Consider the following 16016-nt stretch of genomic DNA (forward strand, 5'->3'; position numbering starts at 1 on the left):
TAATTACTTAATAAAAAAGTAGAAAAAATTATATTACAGGCTTCCGTTCCAATTTTAGCGATGGGCTTGTTCTTTTGGTATGGACATTATTATGTGGACAAGACAAGAGTGTGTATGAATGGAGAGAAACTCTCATGTAACAGGTATAACACTTTTTGCTATATCCGACTAATAATGCAGTGACATGTAGGATAACTTTTCCACGTGTCATTGTGTTATTGGCCGGAGATAGCAAAACAATACTATTCCCGTTATAGGTAAGTTTTTTTTAATATGAATGGCTTACCCCGTACATGCCATGAGTGTTATTTTGAGCCACAAGAACGAGCGAATAGAACTGTCTGCATTGGGCTTTTTCCAATTGTAAACAAACAATTAGCTAAAGCCCAAAATACATACATTTATGGCATAGTACTTGCTCCCTCCCTAGTTGCAGAAAGAAAATTCGAATTTAGGTGCATCTCGTATTAATTTCTTCCGTTGAATTCATTTGCTCCCTAATATCAAAAAGTTAGCATGTCGTATCAATTTGTTATGTGGAGTTGACTTGCTGCCTACTTGTGAATTGAGCCATGCTGCTTAGTAAACTTGGAAAGTTTAAGAAACTCATTTTCAAGTTCCAATTTACAAGAAGTAGGGGTCGCTCTCTCGATCACGCGAGAAGAACCTTGACGGTTAGGGTTAGGGTTTCTCCAGTTTTCTTTATTCATTCTATGTGCCGTCTCTCTCAGTATTCTCTAATTGTCTCTTTGGGTTCTTCTTGATGAATTGGGTATGATGTTTTTTTCGCTCTTTTGTTCTCCGGGGGATGATTGCGTTGGCTTCCTTTTTGGGTTCATAAGGAGCCAATCGCTGGTGAGGGGTCTCCATCTTAACGCTATGGAGATGGCTACCGCCTCTTCTGCTCAAGGAGGATGACAAGTATGAGGCACCAAGCGAGAATCAGAAGCGTGCGAAAACTGGTGTTGGGCATCAGATTGTTAGTGGCATGGATTTTTCTGATAAGCATAGTTTTTGTATCAAGGATTTTGTTGACAAGGCAGAGGAGACCAGCCTAGAGGGGTCTCCAAGATCTCCCTAATAATTCTCCTAGGGAACGTTCGTGGGCTTGGCAACCGATGAACGTTCCTATTATGAAGATCTTTCTTTGGAATTTTCTTCAGGCTGAGAGGCCAATCTTGGTCTTTCTTGCTTGTCAGCTGGTGTTTTAGATCAAGAAAATTAGAGGTGGCTGTTGGTGTTTAGCTGTATCTGTTATGATGCTTACAATATGTTTTTGACTATGTACGAAGAACTATGATGCTTTCTTTAGATCATAGGAGGCTTTCTTTGACAGTATTTGCGTAGTGATGGGATGTGTTTCAATGGTTTTGCGGTTAGGTGATTGGCTGGATCTATTATGTTACCCATAGTACGTTTTTGACTCTGTACGAAGAACTATGATGTTTTTTTCTAGATCATAGGAGGACTTCTTTGACAGTATCTATATAGTGATGGGATGTTGTTTTAAGGGTTTTGTGGTTGGGGTTTAGGTTGGTTTGTTTCATATAAGTTGTTTGACTCTTCTATTTAGTCAATAGCATGAGTGGTACTCTTTCCTATCCCGGAATTTTGCCATTAACATGATAGTTCTTACCATGTAATGTTCCTTTTAGTTTAATGAAATACCATCTTTTCTATAATAATAAAAAGTTCCAATTTGATAAAAATAAATGTAATATTTTTCTATAAAATATATAGAAAATCACTAGTGGAAAAAAAAAAAAAAAGTTTTACAATAAATAGTGTATCCTTTTATTTTTGGTTTTTTCAGAAATCAAGTGGCCCAAGTGGGGTGCCACGGCTTTTTATGGAAAACGTACAAGTGCTTGGTCCAAATTGCGGTGGGGGTGACGATCGATCTCCATCTCCAAGCCTTCTATAAAAGGCAACATTTCATCCCTTTTTCTTCATTGTAGGCTCATTCATTCATAGCAATCCTGTATCTTCTTTTTCTCAGGCGGGACACATCCCCAGTTTGTGCGTGAATCGAACCCCATCACAGCCGTCCATCTTTATGATCACGCTGTCAACTCAATCCAATGGTGTTAGATTCACGCACAAACTCGTGATATGTCTCCTCTTTATAACACTGCCGTATTTCTCTTATTTCCCTTTTTTTTTCTTTCTTTTTTCTTTTCCAGTTACTTTTCGTTCCAAAAATTAAAAAAACCATTCATTTTGGCGCCAATTCGGATTACATTTTCCCTCTCAATTAATCTGTTCACTCACAGTCGCAGACTCACAGTAAAAGAAGACACTAGAATTAGCGAACAGAGGAAAAATCCCTGGAATTCTGATGGCTTCAGCTTCGGATTTAGGGTCAACGGATGATTACGAGGCGTTGATGTCGATGACCGATGTGGAGCTTTTGAAGAGAGCGTGGCGGCAAGAGAAGGCCGCTCCGGAGATTCTTCAGTTCGAGAGTCGTTTGATTAAGAGAGTCAGAGAGCAGATCCAACTGATGGTAAATTCCCTGAAACTCAAAAACTGGGAGCAAAAAAAAACCCTAATTCCCTTGTTTGGTTCCTCAGAAATTGATAGGAAAATGAAAGCAAAATTCAATTTCACGGTGGAAATTTCTAATCTAACTTTCCTGCTTATGTTGTATTGTATATGTACCGTAAAACAATCAGGATTTTAGTTGAAATGATGAGTACCTGAGAAAAATTACTAGTGCTTTTTTCTTATTTTCTTTATTTATTTTATAATTCTGAATTTTTTTTATTTTATAATTCTGAAATTTCAAAATAAAATGTTTAGTTTAGGATCTCAATTAGGTTGGAAAGGGTGCTAGATGCTATTATTGGGTGGCAAACAAACTTTTGCAAGTAGATGAAATGCTTGTGCTAGTATTATTTGCGGTTGTGTTATTGCTCACTCCAATTAGATGCATATAATTACAGGAAGAAACCGTGGAGGAATTTACTGAAAGTGGTTTTGATCCACTTACTGTGTCACTCTACCAGATGGATTTGGACAGGACTCAGTTCTTGTTGAGATCTTATCTACGAATTCGTTTGCAGAAGGTGGCGATCTTCTCTCCTTGTTTTGTTAATGCGGGCATGCTTGTTTTTTCATTGCATTTGAAATCAACTGTTTGGTTCTTTGATTATATTTTTGGTATTAGAGAAACAGGAGCACTCACCATGTTTGATGATAATTTGATCAAAAGAAAGTCCAATAGTGAATTCTAAGTTGCTTGCTATAAATATTAGGAAATTGCCCGAAATCTTCCAGTGGTTTTAGATGTTAAATGCGACAAGGTTTCTCAAGAACATGTTGGTTGAACTTTGCTGTTTGTATTTCAAGTAACTTCCTTTTGCAGATTGAGAAATACATGTTTCACATCTTTGCTACCGCCGAAATTCTAACACGTCTATCTAAAGAGGAGAAGTGGTTTATTGAAAGGTGAGGACTCTAGCTGTTTTATTAGTTTGTGTTCTTTTAGTTACATCACATACTTGAGGTTTATTGTGGTTTAGAGTTGACATGGTTATTGCTTACAGGTGCTGTGTTGATTTGCAGACGCATCTTGAAAAGAGTGTCCTGTCGCAATTGCCTTATACTTATCAGTCTATATTTCAGCAATCTGTAATTAATGATGAGACTGACATGGGTACGGACTCACATTATCTTTTTTCAGATTTTGGTGATGCATCTCTGTTTTTTTCCCTTGTATGTGAATGTGTTATGGGAACAGTTGTATCATTTTCTGCAAACTATTTATCCTTGACCCAAAATCAATTCAAAATAAGGTGCTCAGTGCTGTGGTTAATATTTGAATTTTTCATTCCAAGATATCTAGTTGTGTGGTGACCTTTTGTACAATTTACCTGAGAGGTTTAGATTTTCTGATATAGTCTGGCAGATTCATATATCTTGCAGCGGAACTGTTTTAAAGTTTGATGTGATTAGTGTTTGGAATTGTGCTAATAGAAACTTGTAAATACTGTGCGTTTGCATTCTGTGAGGGAACCAGTGACAAGCTAGTGTATGGGGCTGAGAATTTGTTCCAAATTCTTCTGAACTATTTGCCTTCTAAACCCTAAACCCTTTTTATCAGAAAACAATGCAGTAGTTTGTTTGACAACTTGAAATGCTTAGCTTCCCATGTAGTCTTGGTCTGTCTCTTCTTGGATGAGTTCTTAATGCTCTTGGTGTCTTGATCCAACTCCATAGAATTATCTTCACACTTCACATGCTTCTTCTACAATGATTTTTGTGTACTATTTCTTCTAGACAGATGTTTTTCATTATGCATATATAATAGGCAATTTGTAGATTGGACATGTGAACTCAAATAGTGTTATGTATGTGTTTAACTTCCAGTGGCAAAACCGCAATTGGACACATTTATTGTCTGCAAAACCAAGTATTATCTTGGACATATCCAGCTTGAGGACAATGCAGATGGAGAACCAGATGGCAGGTAACTTATTATTCATAAACATTTACTTTCATAGAAAATGTTGTTTGTATTCTTCTTTTTTGCTTACTGGTTTCAGTTCACAATATGACAGTGGGAGCCAGAAACCGTTGGAGGAGCCTTTTGAGATGGAGCCCAATGTTTTATACTTTGTACGTTATAAAGCAGTGAAGAAATTTGTAGAGGAAGGGAAGATTGATTTATACTGAGTATCCAGCATCTTGGGGTAAATAGCTTTGAGACCTCCTCTATCTCAAAATATGATGTCATTGTATCTCCCCACCTTTTGCCTTACCGGTTTCTTGAGAAACTATTAACATGGCAAGTCATGGGAGTGAGTTTTCGAGCAACATTGAATTGAATGGTATTCTATCTACGTTTCCTTAGGGTAAAAGGGGTAGATTGAGTTTGACCAGTTTTGGTCCCCATTTTTCCTCCTCTAATATGTGTCAATCTTTATTTCCTCATGTTGTTTTTCGATTTTGAAAATCTTTATCCCAATAGTTTGTCAAATCCTCATTGTTTTTCAATCCGTGTGGTTTTCGATTCGAAGCAATTCAAGGACACGTTTCAGTTTCTATCAAAATTCTCCAAATTCCATTAAGTTTTGACCACGTGCTCTTCGCGTATAGGGGTATTTTGGTCCACTTGAGCCAAAATCCTCCCAGTTCAATCAAATTTTAACCCAGTGATGCAAAAAAATTTGAAACCCAAAACTCCAAAATTGCTCCTGAAGTGAATCGGAAGAGCTTCATCTTGTGTTTTACAGTTAGATGGGCTTGAGTGAATTGAAATACCCCTCCACCTCCACCGCACGTGGTCAAAACATAATGAAATTTGGAGGAATTCAAAAAAAATTGAAATGTGTCTTTGAATTACTTTAAATGAAAACTACAAAAATAAAATTGAAACTATAGAAATTAAAGTGATAAAATTAACAAATTACAGGAATCAAAAGTGAACTTTCGCCTTCTTTATCAGGTGCCATCTTTGAAGAAAAGAACAAATATGCTAATATGCTGATATGGTATCTGTACTGTAGTATGTGCTTAATATGCCACGATGTCTTTAGAAGAAAATATCGCACACTGATAAAAGGAAATCCAAAAGATTCCCTGCATGTGATATGCGTCTATGGAGCCAAGTGCTAACAAACAAAACAAACACATAATAAAACAAACCCGACGGAAACGAAACAGGACCCGTACAAATTTTGCTCTGGCATCACTCACTTGATTCAAATTCAAACAAAACCATAATTTTGTTTCCCACTACCTCGGATTGCCTAGGAAATATAAAATAAAATCCTCCTTCTAGTTCTACCCTAGCTAGCTGGAGCGTTTTACTCCATGTAAATAATTAAATACATTTATTATTGTTACATAAACAAGAATTAAGACCTGGCAACTGGCCAACGACTCAATGAGAGGACAAAGTCTCTAGCTAGCCGACATGATCAACGGCCAAGATCTTGAGCAAGCCAGCATAAGACACGCCTTGGTTGTCATCGCCACCGCCCAATATAATCATGGCCTTGATGTCTTCATCAGTGGCGGCGAAGCCAGCCGCGCTCATGTAGCTCTTCAAATCCTCGTGGCCGAGCTTCCCATCCCCGTCCTTGTCCATAACCTTAAACGCGTCCTCCATCACTCCCCCCGAGCTTCTTGCACCGCCGCCGCCGCCCAAAACGCGCTCGAACTCGTCGTATTGGACGAAGCCGTCCTTGTTGGAATCGGCGACCGACATCATCGATCCGATGAGATTTTCGTCGGCGCCGGAGCTGGAAAATCCGGCGTAGAAGGCTCGGAGATCGTCTTTGCTGATCTTGCCGTCGCGGTCGGAGTCGAGGGCGTCGAAGGCTGGCCGGAAATCTGAGGTCATGGTCGTCGTTGTGGCGGTCTCTGCGCAGAGGGTGCGGCCAGAGGGACACATTGTGATGCTAATTGCGGCGTGTGGTTGGTGTTTAGAAAAGAAGAATCGAGTCGTAGACTGGCTCGTATGGAGGAAAATTATTGATTGAGTTGCGGAAGAGAGGCCTTGTGGTATTTATAGATGGAAGGGAAGGGAGGGGGGCCCGCAATGGCTTGGTTCACAAGGTTTTGATTGAGAGGCTACGTATGGAGTGACGTAGTTAAGAGTTTTGGGGTGGGGGTGTCCTTTGTTTGAGGATTTTGTGTGTGGGGAGAGAGAGACTTTCATAGCTAAGTTTTTCTCGTATGGGGGGACTGAGACGGACTGGTAGGTTAGTCATTTATTGGACTTTGACGGAGTCCATGGCCAAAAGGTAAGCAGAACCAGCCAACAAGGAGGTGTCTGTATCTCCTCCATAAGTGTGGTTCAACATCAATTTTATTCCATGAGCATGACAACCAATGGGACACGACATCACTAATCAAGTATCAAGATTTGAATTAGTTGGATTTCAAACCAAAATTCCTACATAAAATCCCAAATGCTAAAATTCATACATCAACTCCCAAACTATAGAATTCATATCTAAAACCCCAAAATATCTTTTGTGCATTCCAACGGTATCTAATTCTCTCCACTGCTTTCACTTTAGGCAAATGCTTATCGTATAATTTATATTGTTACATGGACTTGATGCTACATGTCCGTATGCCAATCAAGTAATGAAAGCGAGTTACCCTTATGACTATGGTCGAGGGTTTCGTGGCAGTTTGAAACTGAGCAAAAGAGCCTATTGACTATGGGACGAGAAACACTTTCACGAAAATAAGAATATTACTATTTTGCTATCCCCAACTAATAATGTTATGATATACGTGATAATTTTTTCACATGATATAACATTATTGACTGAAATAAACAAAATAGTGTTATTTCCCATGACAATCAAAATTTTCTACTATGGGACATGTAATGGCTTGGCGCCTTAAGTGAGACGCCTATGCAGAACAAAATTTGGGTTTTCTTCTCCCTTTTTCTCTTTGGGCCCATGAGGCCAGGGAAGTTTTGGGTTTGTGGTTCATTCTTTTGGGTTGTTCATGTTGGATGCAAACGAGCCGAAATAATGGCAAATTCGTAATATAATTGATAAGAATGGGCTTCTCATAGGCTAAACCTCAAATATTTCAAGGGCGAAAACCCTAATTCTAAATGGGTTCCAGTATTTAAACACAACCACGCCTGGCAAACACCAGTAGCCTTAGGTCGCAACCTCCCTCCATATTCTCCCTCCCCGCTTCTTCTCTCTGTCCTCATATCTTTTTCTTCATTTAAAAGAAGGAGAAATACCTGTGGTGATTGGTATAGTGCCTCTTGATGAAGCCTTGGGTCTTAATTAATTTGGAGCCAGGGTTTTATATTCTTATAAAGAATAGGAGGTAAATTTCGTGCAGGAATGTTGAGTCACTTCGCCTTTGAACAATTACCAGGCTCAGTGAATAACACCCTGCCACATCCTCCTCTATTTCTATTGATTTTGCCCACTTCAATTTTATTTTTGCACGATTTTGAATTTATTTGTTGTTTTTGCAATTGATATTTTCAGTTTGATTGTAAAAAAAAGATTCACTGCATATGGGGTTCCGATGATGGCATGAAATCTTTGAGACCTGATCATCCAATTGATGATAACTATAAGCATGGTTTCTGAGGATCCCTTATTAATGTTATTAAGAAATTCAAACTTTCCCCATCAAAAACTCAGATGGGCATTTCGTATTTTACTTTGAAAAATGTGTTGGATTTTGGACTGATGATATGCAAGTATAGATGATGAAGTATGCACTGGGCTCTGAGCAGCTCTATGAGCTTCTTTTTGATGGACATTGCAGCCTAGAAAGCTAATCTGATATACTCTCTGTCTTGTTCAAAGTTCATTTACCCTTTTCCGTACTTGAGGTAGCTAACCCAAGCCAGCCCAGTTTTATAAAAACTAATTATAATTTATATGCTTCATTGACAAACACAAAGTATGGCAGTAAATTGCACTGGAATATGTGAACTCACACGGTTTAAAATGTTTCGGGGACAGATGAAGATAAATTAACGCGGCCCCTTTAGAACACTAAAATAAATGAAACGAAAGAACCTAAACCCTAAACTAGTGGGATCCTAGTATTGATCCGGTATGGATGTTTCAGTATGAGAAATAGCAGAATGATTACATACAGCAAGCAAATATGCAGCATTGACGTCTTGATGTTCCATTTAAAGTTATGGTGGTTTGTCATGGGGGCGATCCTAAATGATCAATTCGACAGAAATTCTTTTGGAAATTTAGAGCCCAAAATTCTGCACTTGAGATTTTGAATGAATGACAGATTAGGATCGAAAAAACAAATATAGAGAGAAAAAAAAAAAACCTCTAGTAAATATTAAAGAAAAAAAAAATAATGCTACTCTTATTACATATGTAAATTCTATATCACATTCCTATACCTTCTTATGCTGCAGTTGAGGTGGACATTCACATCAATTAAAAATATTTAATAATTTTCTTTTCTTTTATGATTGATTCAAATATTTGTTTTTCTAATTTTCTTAATTAAAATATTCTTCAATTATTTAATTGATGTGGCATATTATGACATATGGTATAGAAATGTAGGATAAAAATGTGGTGAGTGCAGAATTACTACAAAAATAAAATGATGAAACTCAGTACTTAGTTATGTTTTTGGGAGAAAATCAATATTCTTAGTTCCAGACTTTAGTTCAATAGAATCAAGAAAGCTATTATCACAAGCAGTATATTTGTACCCAAAGATCAAAACTAGAAATTCCTGATGTGTATTTAAAACCAAGTTTTAAAAGGTAAGTACAGATACAGTCTGGTCAGTCATAATTCCAAGGCTACAAGCTTCATGCTGTAATCTGTTCTAGTTAACTAACTTGGCTAGAACAACGCAGTGACAGAGCGTGCTGCAAAATTTTCGAAGTTTCTGTGTCTAACATTTTGCCCCTGCATTTCTTCAGTGTGAGAGACATCTGTGCCTCGGGAATCGGGGTTGATGGGTATCCGTTTTGCCATAAAATATCTAAACTAGAGTCAGCGCACGGGAGATGAAAAGAAAATGACAACAAAATATACAACGAATCCGGCAATAAGAATCCCCCCATAGATATAAGTTTGAGATGCCTGCACAGGATATTTGTACTCAATGTCGCAGCATTTCATCTTGTCCCTCTCATTGGCCAGAACATGGTCTACGTACCTGCATCATTATTAGCAATTAAATTGAGAGAAACCCTGCTCCACTGATCTTCAGGTTCCAAAAACCACTGATAGCCTTTTACTGCATGGGAAATCACAATACGAAACAAAACTAAACCCATACAATACAGCCACTTACTGCTGGGTAAATATGGAACTCTGGAGAATTTCCGAACTGTTCAAATGTGCATCTTGTAAGCGATGGCCATATAACGATGAAGACAAATCTACAAGCTGTTCCTCAAGGTTCTGTTGTTTAGATTGTCTTACATGTGTTAATAATCTTCAAGATGTTTGAGAAACACAGGAATTTTAAAAGTAGGAATGACTTACATCCAAGTAGTTCTCCAATCTATCAACTAATTCGTGTGGGAACGGTTCAGGCAAGTTAGTTGTCTTTTTGTAAAACTTCTCCACCCATAGTTCAGTGGTTGTTTTGTTCTTCTTTCCCTTCACTGGTTCACCAAGCGGAGTTTTTAGATACTGTGCTGCAAAAGTTTGTACAGCCTGCAGAAAATAGTGGAAACCATATAAGCATAAAATCATACAACTAATTTCTAATAAAAGCCCAAATGAAAGACCAAATTACCTCTGACGTCTCACGAATTCTGTGGAGAGCAGAATCTACACGTGCATATATTGTGTTCCTCTGCCAAAAAGATTAACAATTACTTTAGATATCACAATCTTAAAGAATGTGTCTATACATTTTTATGTCTGTCTGTGTGTGCCAACTTGCAAATATATGGTCATCATGAAGCAAATGCTGAAGTGTCATTTATGATAGTTGTGCAGAATTTGGCATTGTAAGACTGGCCTTACCAATGCAACATCCTGAAGCATTTGACTGACTTGAGAAGTATTAGAGAATGGTCCAAATGGATGACAACCTGCTGCCCAAAGCCAATTCACAACTGACCTTTCATGTACATGAGAAGCCTTTTCATATGGTGCACTCAACCCGCCAACAGCGGAAGCAAGTCCTGCCAATATATGGCGCTGTGCCTGATATGGAAAGGCATGCCTTCTCTGAGTTTCTGAAACATAACTGCGCACCAAGACATTTCAACAAAACAGTTAAAAAATTCTTATGGAACAGGAGGGGGAGAAGCACATCAAAATCAACTCTAAATGAAAGCCACAGAAACATGAGTGGCGTATCAATCAGAGACCATAATGTAAAACATAAAACTTGTATTTTGCAATGAAGGAACTGCTGTAGTTGGTTCTTAAGAAAAATCACATAGATCCTAGAAATGTAATAAATTATACAATACTTCAGAGTTTAGACAATTTCACTGGTTGAATGATGTCCTAATTTTACCAGAAGTATAACTAAATGCTAGGAGGGCTTGACATTGCCTAAGTTAAAGGTGTTACAGAATATGACAAGATAGTTTCAAGTAGTTAGAAAAGCCACAATGTACTATGCTGAACCCTGCACAGACTTCAAAGTAAAACAGATTTGACTCAATACCCTTCTTTGATGTTTACCCATCCACATGACATATGTTGTAACTAGGGAAAGTTAGCAAAATAGCTGTGACTAACCAATACATTATAGTGATTGAAACACAAACAGTACATGTTCAATGATGCTACAATGCTGGAAGCCTGGCAATAAATCACTGTTTCCTCACCTAAGAGGTATCTTTTCATTCTGATGCTCAAGTACAATCACTACATCTTTGCTTGTCCATACAAGACTTTCATCTTCCATCATAAGGTGTGGATCCACATCAGCCAATGATAGCACAAAACTGTGGAAAAAAAAGAAGATATCAAACAATTATTTACAGCAATCATTACAGATTAATTTGATGAGTGATGCATGCTATATGTTGCTAGCACTGTAGTAAAAAACAGGTAAGGACACCCAGAATTACCTCCAAACTTATAGTTACCAGAGATAGGTGACAGTACATGTCATTAAAAATTCGAAGCAAGCCTTGAAAAGTTATATGCAACAGAAATCTGAATAATTAACTATAAAATTCAATGATCATATCTTCATTCTAAATTTCTGGGTAGCAGGCTATACATAAAAATGCAGAAATAGTTAAGCAAGACGGACTCAACAAAAGCATGTTACATGTAAATTATATGAAAGAAGAATGAAGACACCATTATGAGAATAGTACTAAAATTATACTGCAGGGGAACTCAAGGTGGGATGCTCACACAGGAATCACTCTTGTTCCATAAGTTCGGTAAAACTCTCCTTGTTTCCTTTCTACTCTTTTTTTTTTCTTTCCGTGCTTTGATTCATAAGTGGACCAAAGAGGTTTATGCTTTAGAATAGAATCACTTGAACCCTCGGATTCATCTGCCCAATGCTGGGAAACAAAAAGTACAAAAATTAGGGCAATGAAGACAAGAAGGGAAGAAAAATCTACTTAGAGCTTAATAACAGAAGAAACAAGTCTCAGAGAACAAAAATCAATGTGAACATTTGTTGCACCACATGCAAAACATTTACAACTGTATCAGATTTGACCAACCTGGCGGAGGAAAAATTTACTTGAAAGATTTGGGTCAGCCACCTCAAGCAAACCAGCAGCAAGCACATCAGCAGAACGTTCCATCTCCTGGAATGAGCATTTCTCAGTGAGAAAAGAAAAATAGAACGTACATATAATCTCACTAATTCAAATGCCATCTAGGAAAGAAGCATGAATTTTTAACTCAAAATATGATGACATATAAATGTAAGGCCAAAAGTACACAGAAATGCATATAGAAAGACATTCATGACACAATTTTTCACCGAGAACCTCACAAATGGTATGTAAAATAGAAATGAATAATTTGACACCAAAAACACCGGGTAACGAAATTTGATGACATTAGGATAAATAAAGAAGTACCCACTTCTTTAAGAATAGCTCCATCCAGATATGTCTTGGTATGAACATGGAAGCGCCCATCGTTCTTAGTTTCTTGCAGGGAATGGCTTCTCATAGCTTTTGAAACAGCAATCGACAACTTCTCATGGCGATGTAACGAATGTGAACCCCCAACAATCACAACTTCTTGCCCAGGATGAACCATTTTCTTCACCTGAAAAGGACATATCAAACAAAAATGGAAGTGATTTTGGGTTTATGTATTTCAAATAAAAAATATGGAATTACTCATGGGAGAGGGTTGCTGCGACTGCATGATCCTAAAAGTGAAAGAGTTATTCTTTCTTTACTCTGGCACTCGTTAACATAGGCAATCATGAAGATGTTGAGTTATCCCAGAGGAAACAACCCACCTCTGCCTCAATTGCTTCAATATTTATACTGTAGTTGTGGCCTTTATCTATAATGTTGTAGCGATTATGATTTTGGAGGACAATTATTGGTAAAAGCAGCCTTGTTGTCAGGTCAACAGTTTCAAATCTGAGTTAAGACCATAAGCACATGATTAACAACCACAAATAAAAAGTGCATAATTGTTATAAACAACACCATGCTTGGTGTCAAATCAACATGCCATAAATAGACTGAGTACCTAACATCTGGAGCTATAACATGCTCGACTGTGGTGGATACTAAAGAGGCAAGTTGTCCAACAAATACATCATGTGTAGGGTGATCACTAGCTGCACCGAAACCTCTTGGAAACACCACATTCTTAAGTCGTGGCAATGTCCTGGAACTGACAGTTCCCTCTTCAGTTTCAATCTTTCCATATGTGCATGGGCCCGCTGAGAGATCAATCACAACAAATCTGAACAGCATAGGCAGGAAATTAGATTTTTAATTTCATTTTAAAAAGAAAAAAAATGCAGAGACAGATGGTTAGAGAGAGTAACATAACATAGTCCTAAAACACAGCAAATAATCTATCAACCCCTTCAATGTGATACGGAACAAATGAATGTTTCACCATTGTAAACTGCAAAGTATAATGCTATCTTTTATTCACGTGATATCCCCAATGTAAAAATTTTATTTTAAAAAAAAAAAAAACACAAAATAACAACTCTCCCACAAATAACTACACCACCTATATAGAGACAAAAATAACACACCAACCATATCTCACAACAACCTAAAAGACTTCGAGAAAATCTTTATAACAGACTACCCAATACTTCACATGTTCAAGCACATAATTCCACATACTTGAAGTCTTCTTGCAACATGTTTGCATGTTCATCAGTCCACATTACTCTATGTACTAAGCTTCCCCCACTTTCTGCTCCAACAAAGAGCACAATAGATAGGTGCACAACCAAATGGATTACTTACACCCTAAAGTAGTATGCAACTGATTTGGTATACCAAAATCAGGCTTCTTCTACAAATAAAACTGTGTTAACTATACCTGCCAGAGCCAAGCCAAACTTGAGATGCACCTCCTCCATTGTATCGATAGCGATAAATGTAGTCTCCCTCTTGTTTTTTCATATCTTCCTCAGTGAGCTGTGTAAGTTTGCCATACATTAAGCTGTCAAGATCAATGTCCTTATTCCTCGGATCCATCCTGACCTGCAAAACAAGTGAACACACAGAAATAATAAGTACAGTTGAGTGAGACTATTAACGAATGGTTTGAGAAATACTTCCAAAGCACATTCCCCTCTTTCTTCTTTTGCGGTAATAATACGCACTTCACATGTGCAAAATCATATGGTAAAGTAACACATAAATTGAAGGATTAATGTGGTAGACAAAGCGAGACCATTAACTATGATGATTGCAGACCATACCTTATCAAAATTGACTATAAATATTGCACTTGGAACTTGCCGATCCATATCATCAGCAGCGGAATAAGCAGCACTCTCTGTGTCAAATATGTAGGAATATAACCTCTGAAATACAGGCTCCACTGCAGTTGCATCCACTTCAAACAGAGGTACTTCCCTTCCAAAATCAGCCTAAATATTGAACAACAATTTAAAACTTCATTCTCCAAAAGACAAAATAATACTCATAACTTTCTCCAGAAGACAAGGTACAGCAGGCAAACAATGGGAGTCACCTCTCTTGCATTTCCTGCAGGAACCATAACCTCTTTCAGTGCCTTCTCAAGAGCTATCAGTTCTGGCTGCCCGGCCTGTAATTAGAACAAATACAAGATCCAAACAATAGATGAAATATATAGTTAATGTACATATCATATCATATGCATCCATATATCGAAAATTATGTGAATAATATCTAAACGAGAATGCTACAGTCGGATATGAAGCTTACGGGAAAGGCATTATAGACAATTTGATGCTCGATATCGAGAGGCTGTCCTGTCTCCAGGCAGGAAGGCCTATGCAATGGGAAGCTGATTTTCAGAAACTCTTCCAATTTGTGCGCATCGACCGAGTACCTATAGCCTCCATCAGCATTGAAACCAATAAGCACCACATTCACTTCGAGCGGAACCTGGAACGGAACCTACATACACACACAGGAGAATCACTCACAGTCAGAGTCATGACGAAACTAAACTAACATGCAAACATGTTGAATTTCTCAAAAATTAAAACCTAATTTCAAAATTGTGTGATTTTCCTATTTGTTTTCCAATTGCTGTTGAGAAAGAAATAGATTAAGCGGATGATAAAATCACCTCAGCGCGAGAATGGAGCATGCGGCGAACATCGGATCGAACGCCATCTCGGACGTCGTGGAAGGCGCTGTGGTGCCACTGAGGGTGACCTGGATCTCTCCGGAAAGCCTGAGGCGCCGACTCGGATTGAAACACAAACAGGCTCAGTGCGAAAACGAAGGCATGTATCATTGGCGTTGATATTGGATTTGATTTGGCAGCCATAGCTGCGGTAGCTCAGTCGAAGAATTAGCTAAACCAGAAGGGCAATTGAAATGTAGGCGAAGAGTATGAGAAATTACAGATACTAACGGTTGAAGTTGGACTTTGTCATGGCTGGGTCAGCTAGGCGAGACTCAGAGTCTCGCGACTGAGCAGATGAGCAAGAGAAGAAAATGCTAAATTGTTATTCTCAAATTTGCGCTTTAATACAATAATGGACTGGCGAATTGTGCGGGGTTTTAATTAGTTTTTATTGGAGCAACCCTTGCCTGCAACAGTGCAATACGCCCGAATGCAATGAGGGCTCTCTTTAAGCCCACTAATTTGAAGGACCAAATAATGCGGTTCTTTTGTGAGACGGTCGTAAATGGGAGAAGAGAGATGTGCAATGTGCATTTTGAAATTTCAATCATGAACAAATGCTCTCAAGCTAGGCCTTAAATTTGGGTCAGAGAGAAGGAAGGCATCTATGTGCTATATTGGTAGAAGGTAGAATCAAACACACGACCTCAGGTGCCCGGCTGTTGCTCGATCTTGAACTGAAGCAAAGATTGAAAATTATATGAAACAGTTTTGTGTGCTTATAAATTACTCATTCTTGCA

At 38.1% G+C, this 16016-nt stretch overlaps 3 protein-coding genes and 2 non-coding genes across 7 annotated transcripts; 3 read left to right on the top strand and 2 right to left on the bottom strand.

Moving 5' to 3' along the window:
* Positions 1–1964: 1964 nt before the first annotated feature.
* Positions 1965–4863, top strand: LOC117613089 (DNA replication complex GINS protein SLD5). Of its 2 annotated transcripts, XM_034341738.1 has the most exons (6): positions 1965–2506; positions 2946–3068; positions 3368–3450; positions 3549–3658; positions 4372–4471; positions 4563–4863. In XM_034341738.1, exons 1-6 carry the CDS (start codon positions 2339–2341, stop codon positions 4675–4677), a joined length of 699 nt encoding a protein of 232 aa, XP_034197629.1. In that variant the 5' UTR covers positions 1965–2338; the 3' UTR covers positions 4678–4863. The 2 variants fall into 2 exon arrangements, with proteins under 2 accessions (XP_034197629.1, XP_034197634.1); XM_034341743.1 differs by lacking the exon at positions 2946–3068.
* Positions 4864–5512: 649 nt separating this feature from the next.
* Positions 5513–6474, bottom strand: LOC117613936 (calcium-binding protein CP1). Its single transcript, XM_034342558.1, has one exon. The coding sequence runs from the start codon at positions 6398–6400 to the stop codon at positions 5912–5914; it is 489 nt and encodes a 162-aa protein (XP_034198449.1). The 5' UTR covers positions 6401–6474; the 3' UTR covers positions 5513–5911.
* A 1544-nt stretch (positions 6475–8018) lies between these two features.
* LOC117616893 lies at positions 8019–8091 on the top strand. The gene has a single exon (XR_004584237.1). It is a non-coding gene; the product is annotated as a small nucleolar RNA R66 (small nucleolar RNA).
* Positions 8092–8202: 111 nt separating this feature from the next.
* On the top strand, positions 8203–8289 carry LOC117616916. The gene has a single exon (XR_004584258.1). It is a non-coding gene; the product is annotated as a small nucleolar RNA snoR118 (small nucleolar RNA).
* Positions 8290–9205: 916 nt separating this feature from the next.
* Positions 9206–15627, bottom strand: LOC117614483. 2 transcript variants are annotated; one of them, XM_034343305.1, is made up of 16 exons: positions 15213–15627; positions 14843–15037; positions 14628–14702; positions 14353–14523; positions 13968–14131; positions 13149–13367; positions 12910–13036; positions 12522–12710; positions 12152–12238; positions 11832–11986; positions 11291–11410; positions 10473–10698; positions 10240–10299; positions 9984–10157; positions 9790–9899; positions 9206–9651 (listed from the first exon to the last, which is right to left on the bottom strand). In XM_034343305.1, the coding sequence occupies exons 1-16, from the start codon at positions 15414–15416 to the stop codon at positions 9486–9488; spliced, it is 2442 nt and encodes an 813-aa protein (XP_034199196.1). In that variant the 5' UTR covers positions 15417–15627; the 3' UTR covers positions 9206–9485. The 2 variants fall into 2 exon arrangements, with proteins under 2 accessions (XP_034199196.1, XP_034199197.1); XM_034343306.1 differs by lacking the exon at positions 15213–15627 and having other exon boundaries at positions 14628–14733; positions 14843–14924.
* Between the last annotated feature and the right edge of the window lie 389 nt (positions 15628–16016).

The sequence above is a fragment of the Prunus dulcis genome, chromosome 1 (genome assembly GCF_902201215.1).
Source record: "Prunus dulcis chromosome 1, ALMONDv2, whole genome shotgun sequence".
Classification (NCBI taxonomy): Eukaryota; Viridiplantae; Streptophyta; class Magnoliopsida; order Rosales; family Rosaceae; genus Prunus; species Prunus dulcis.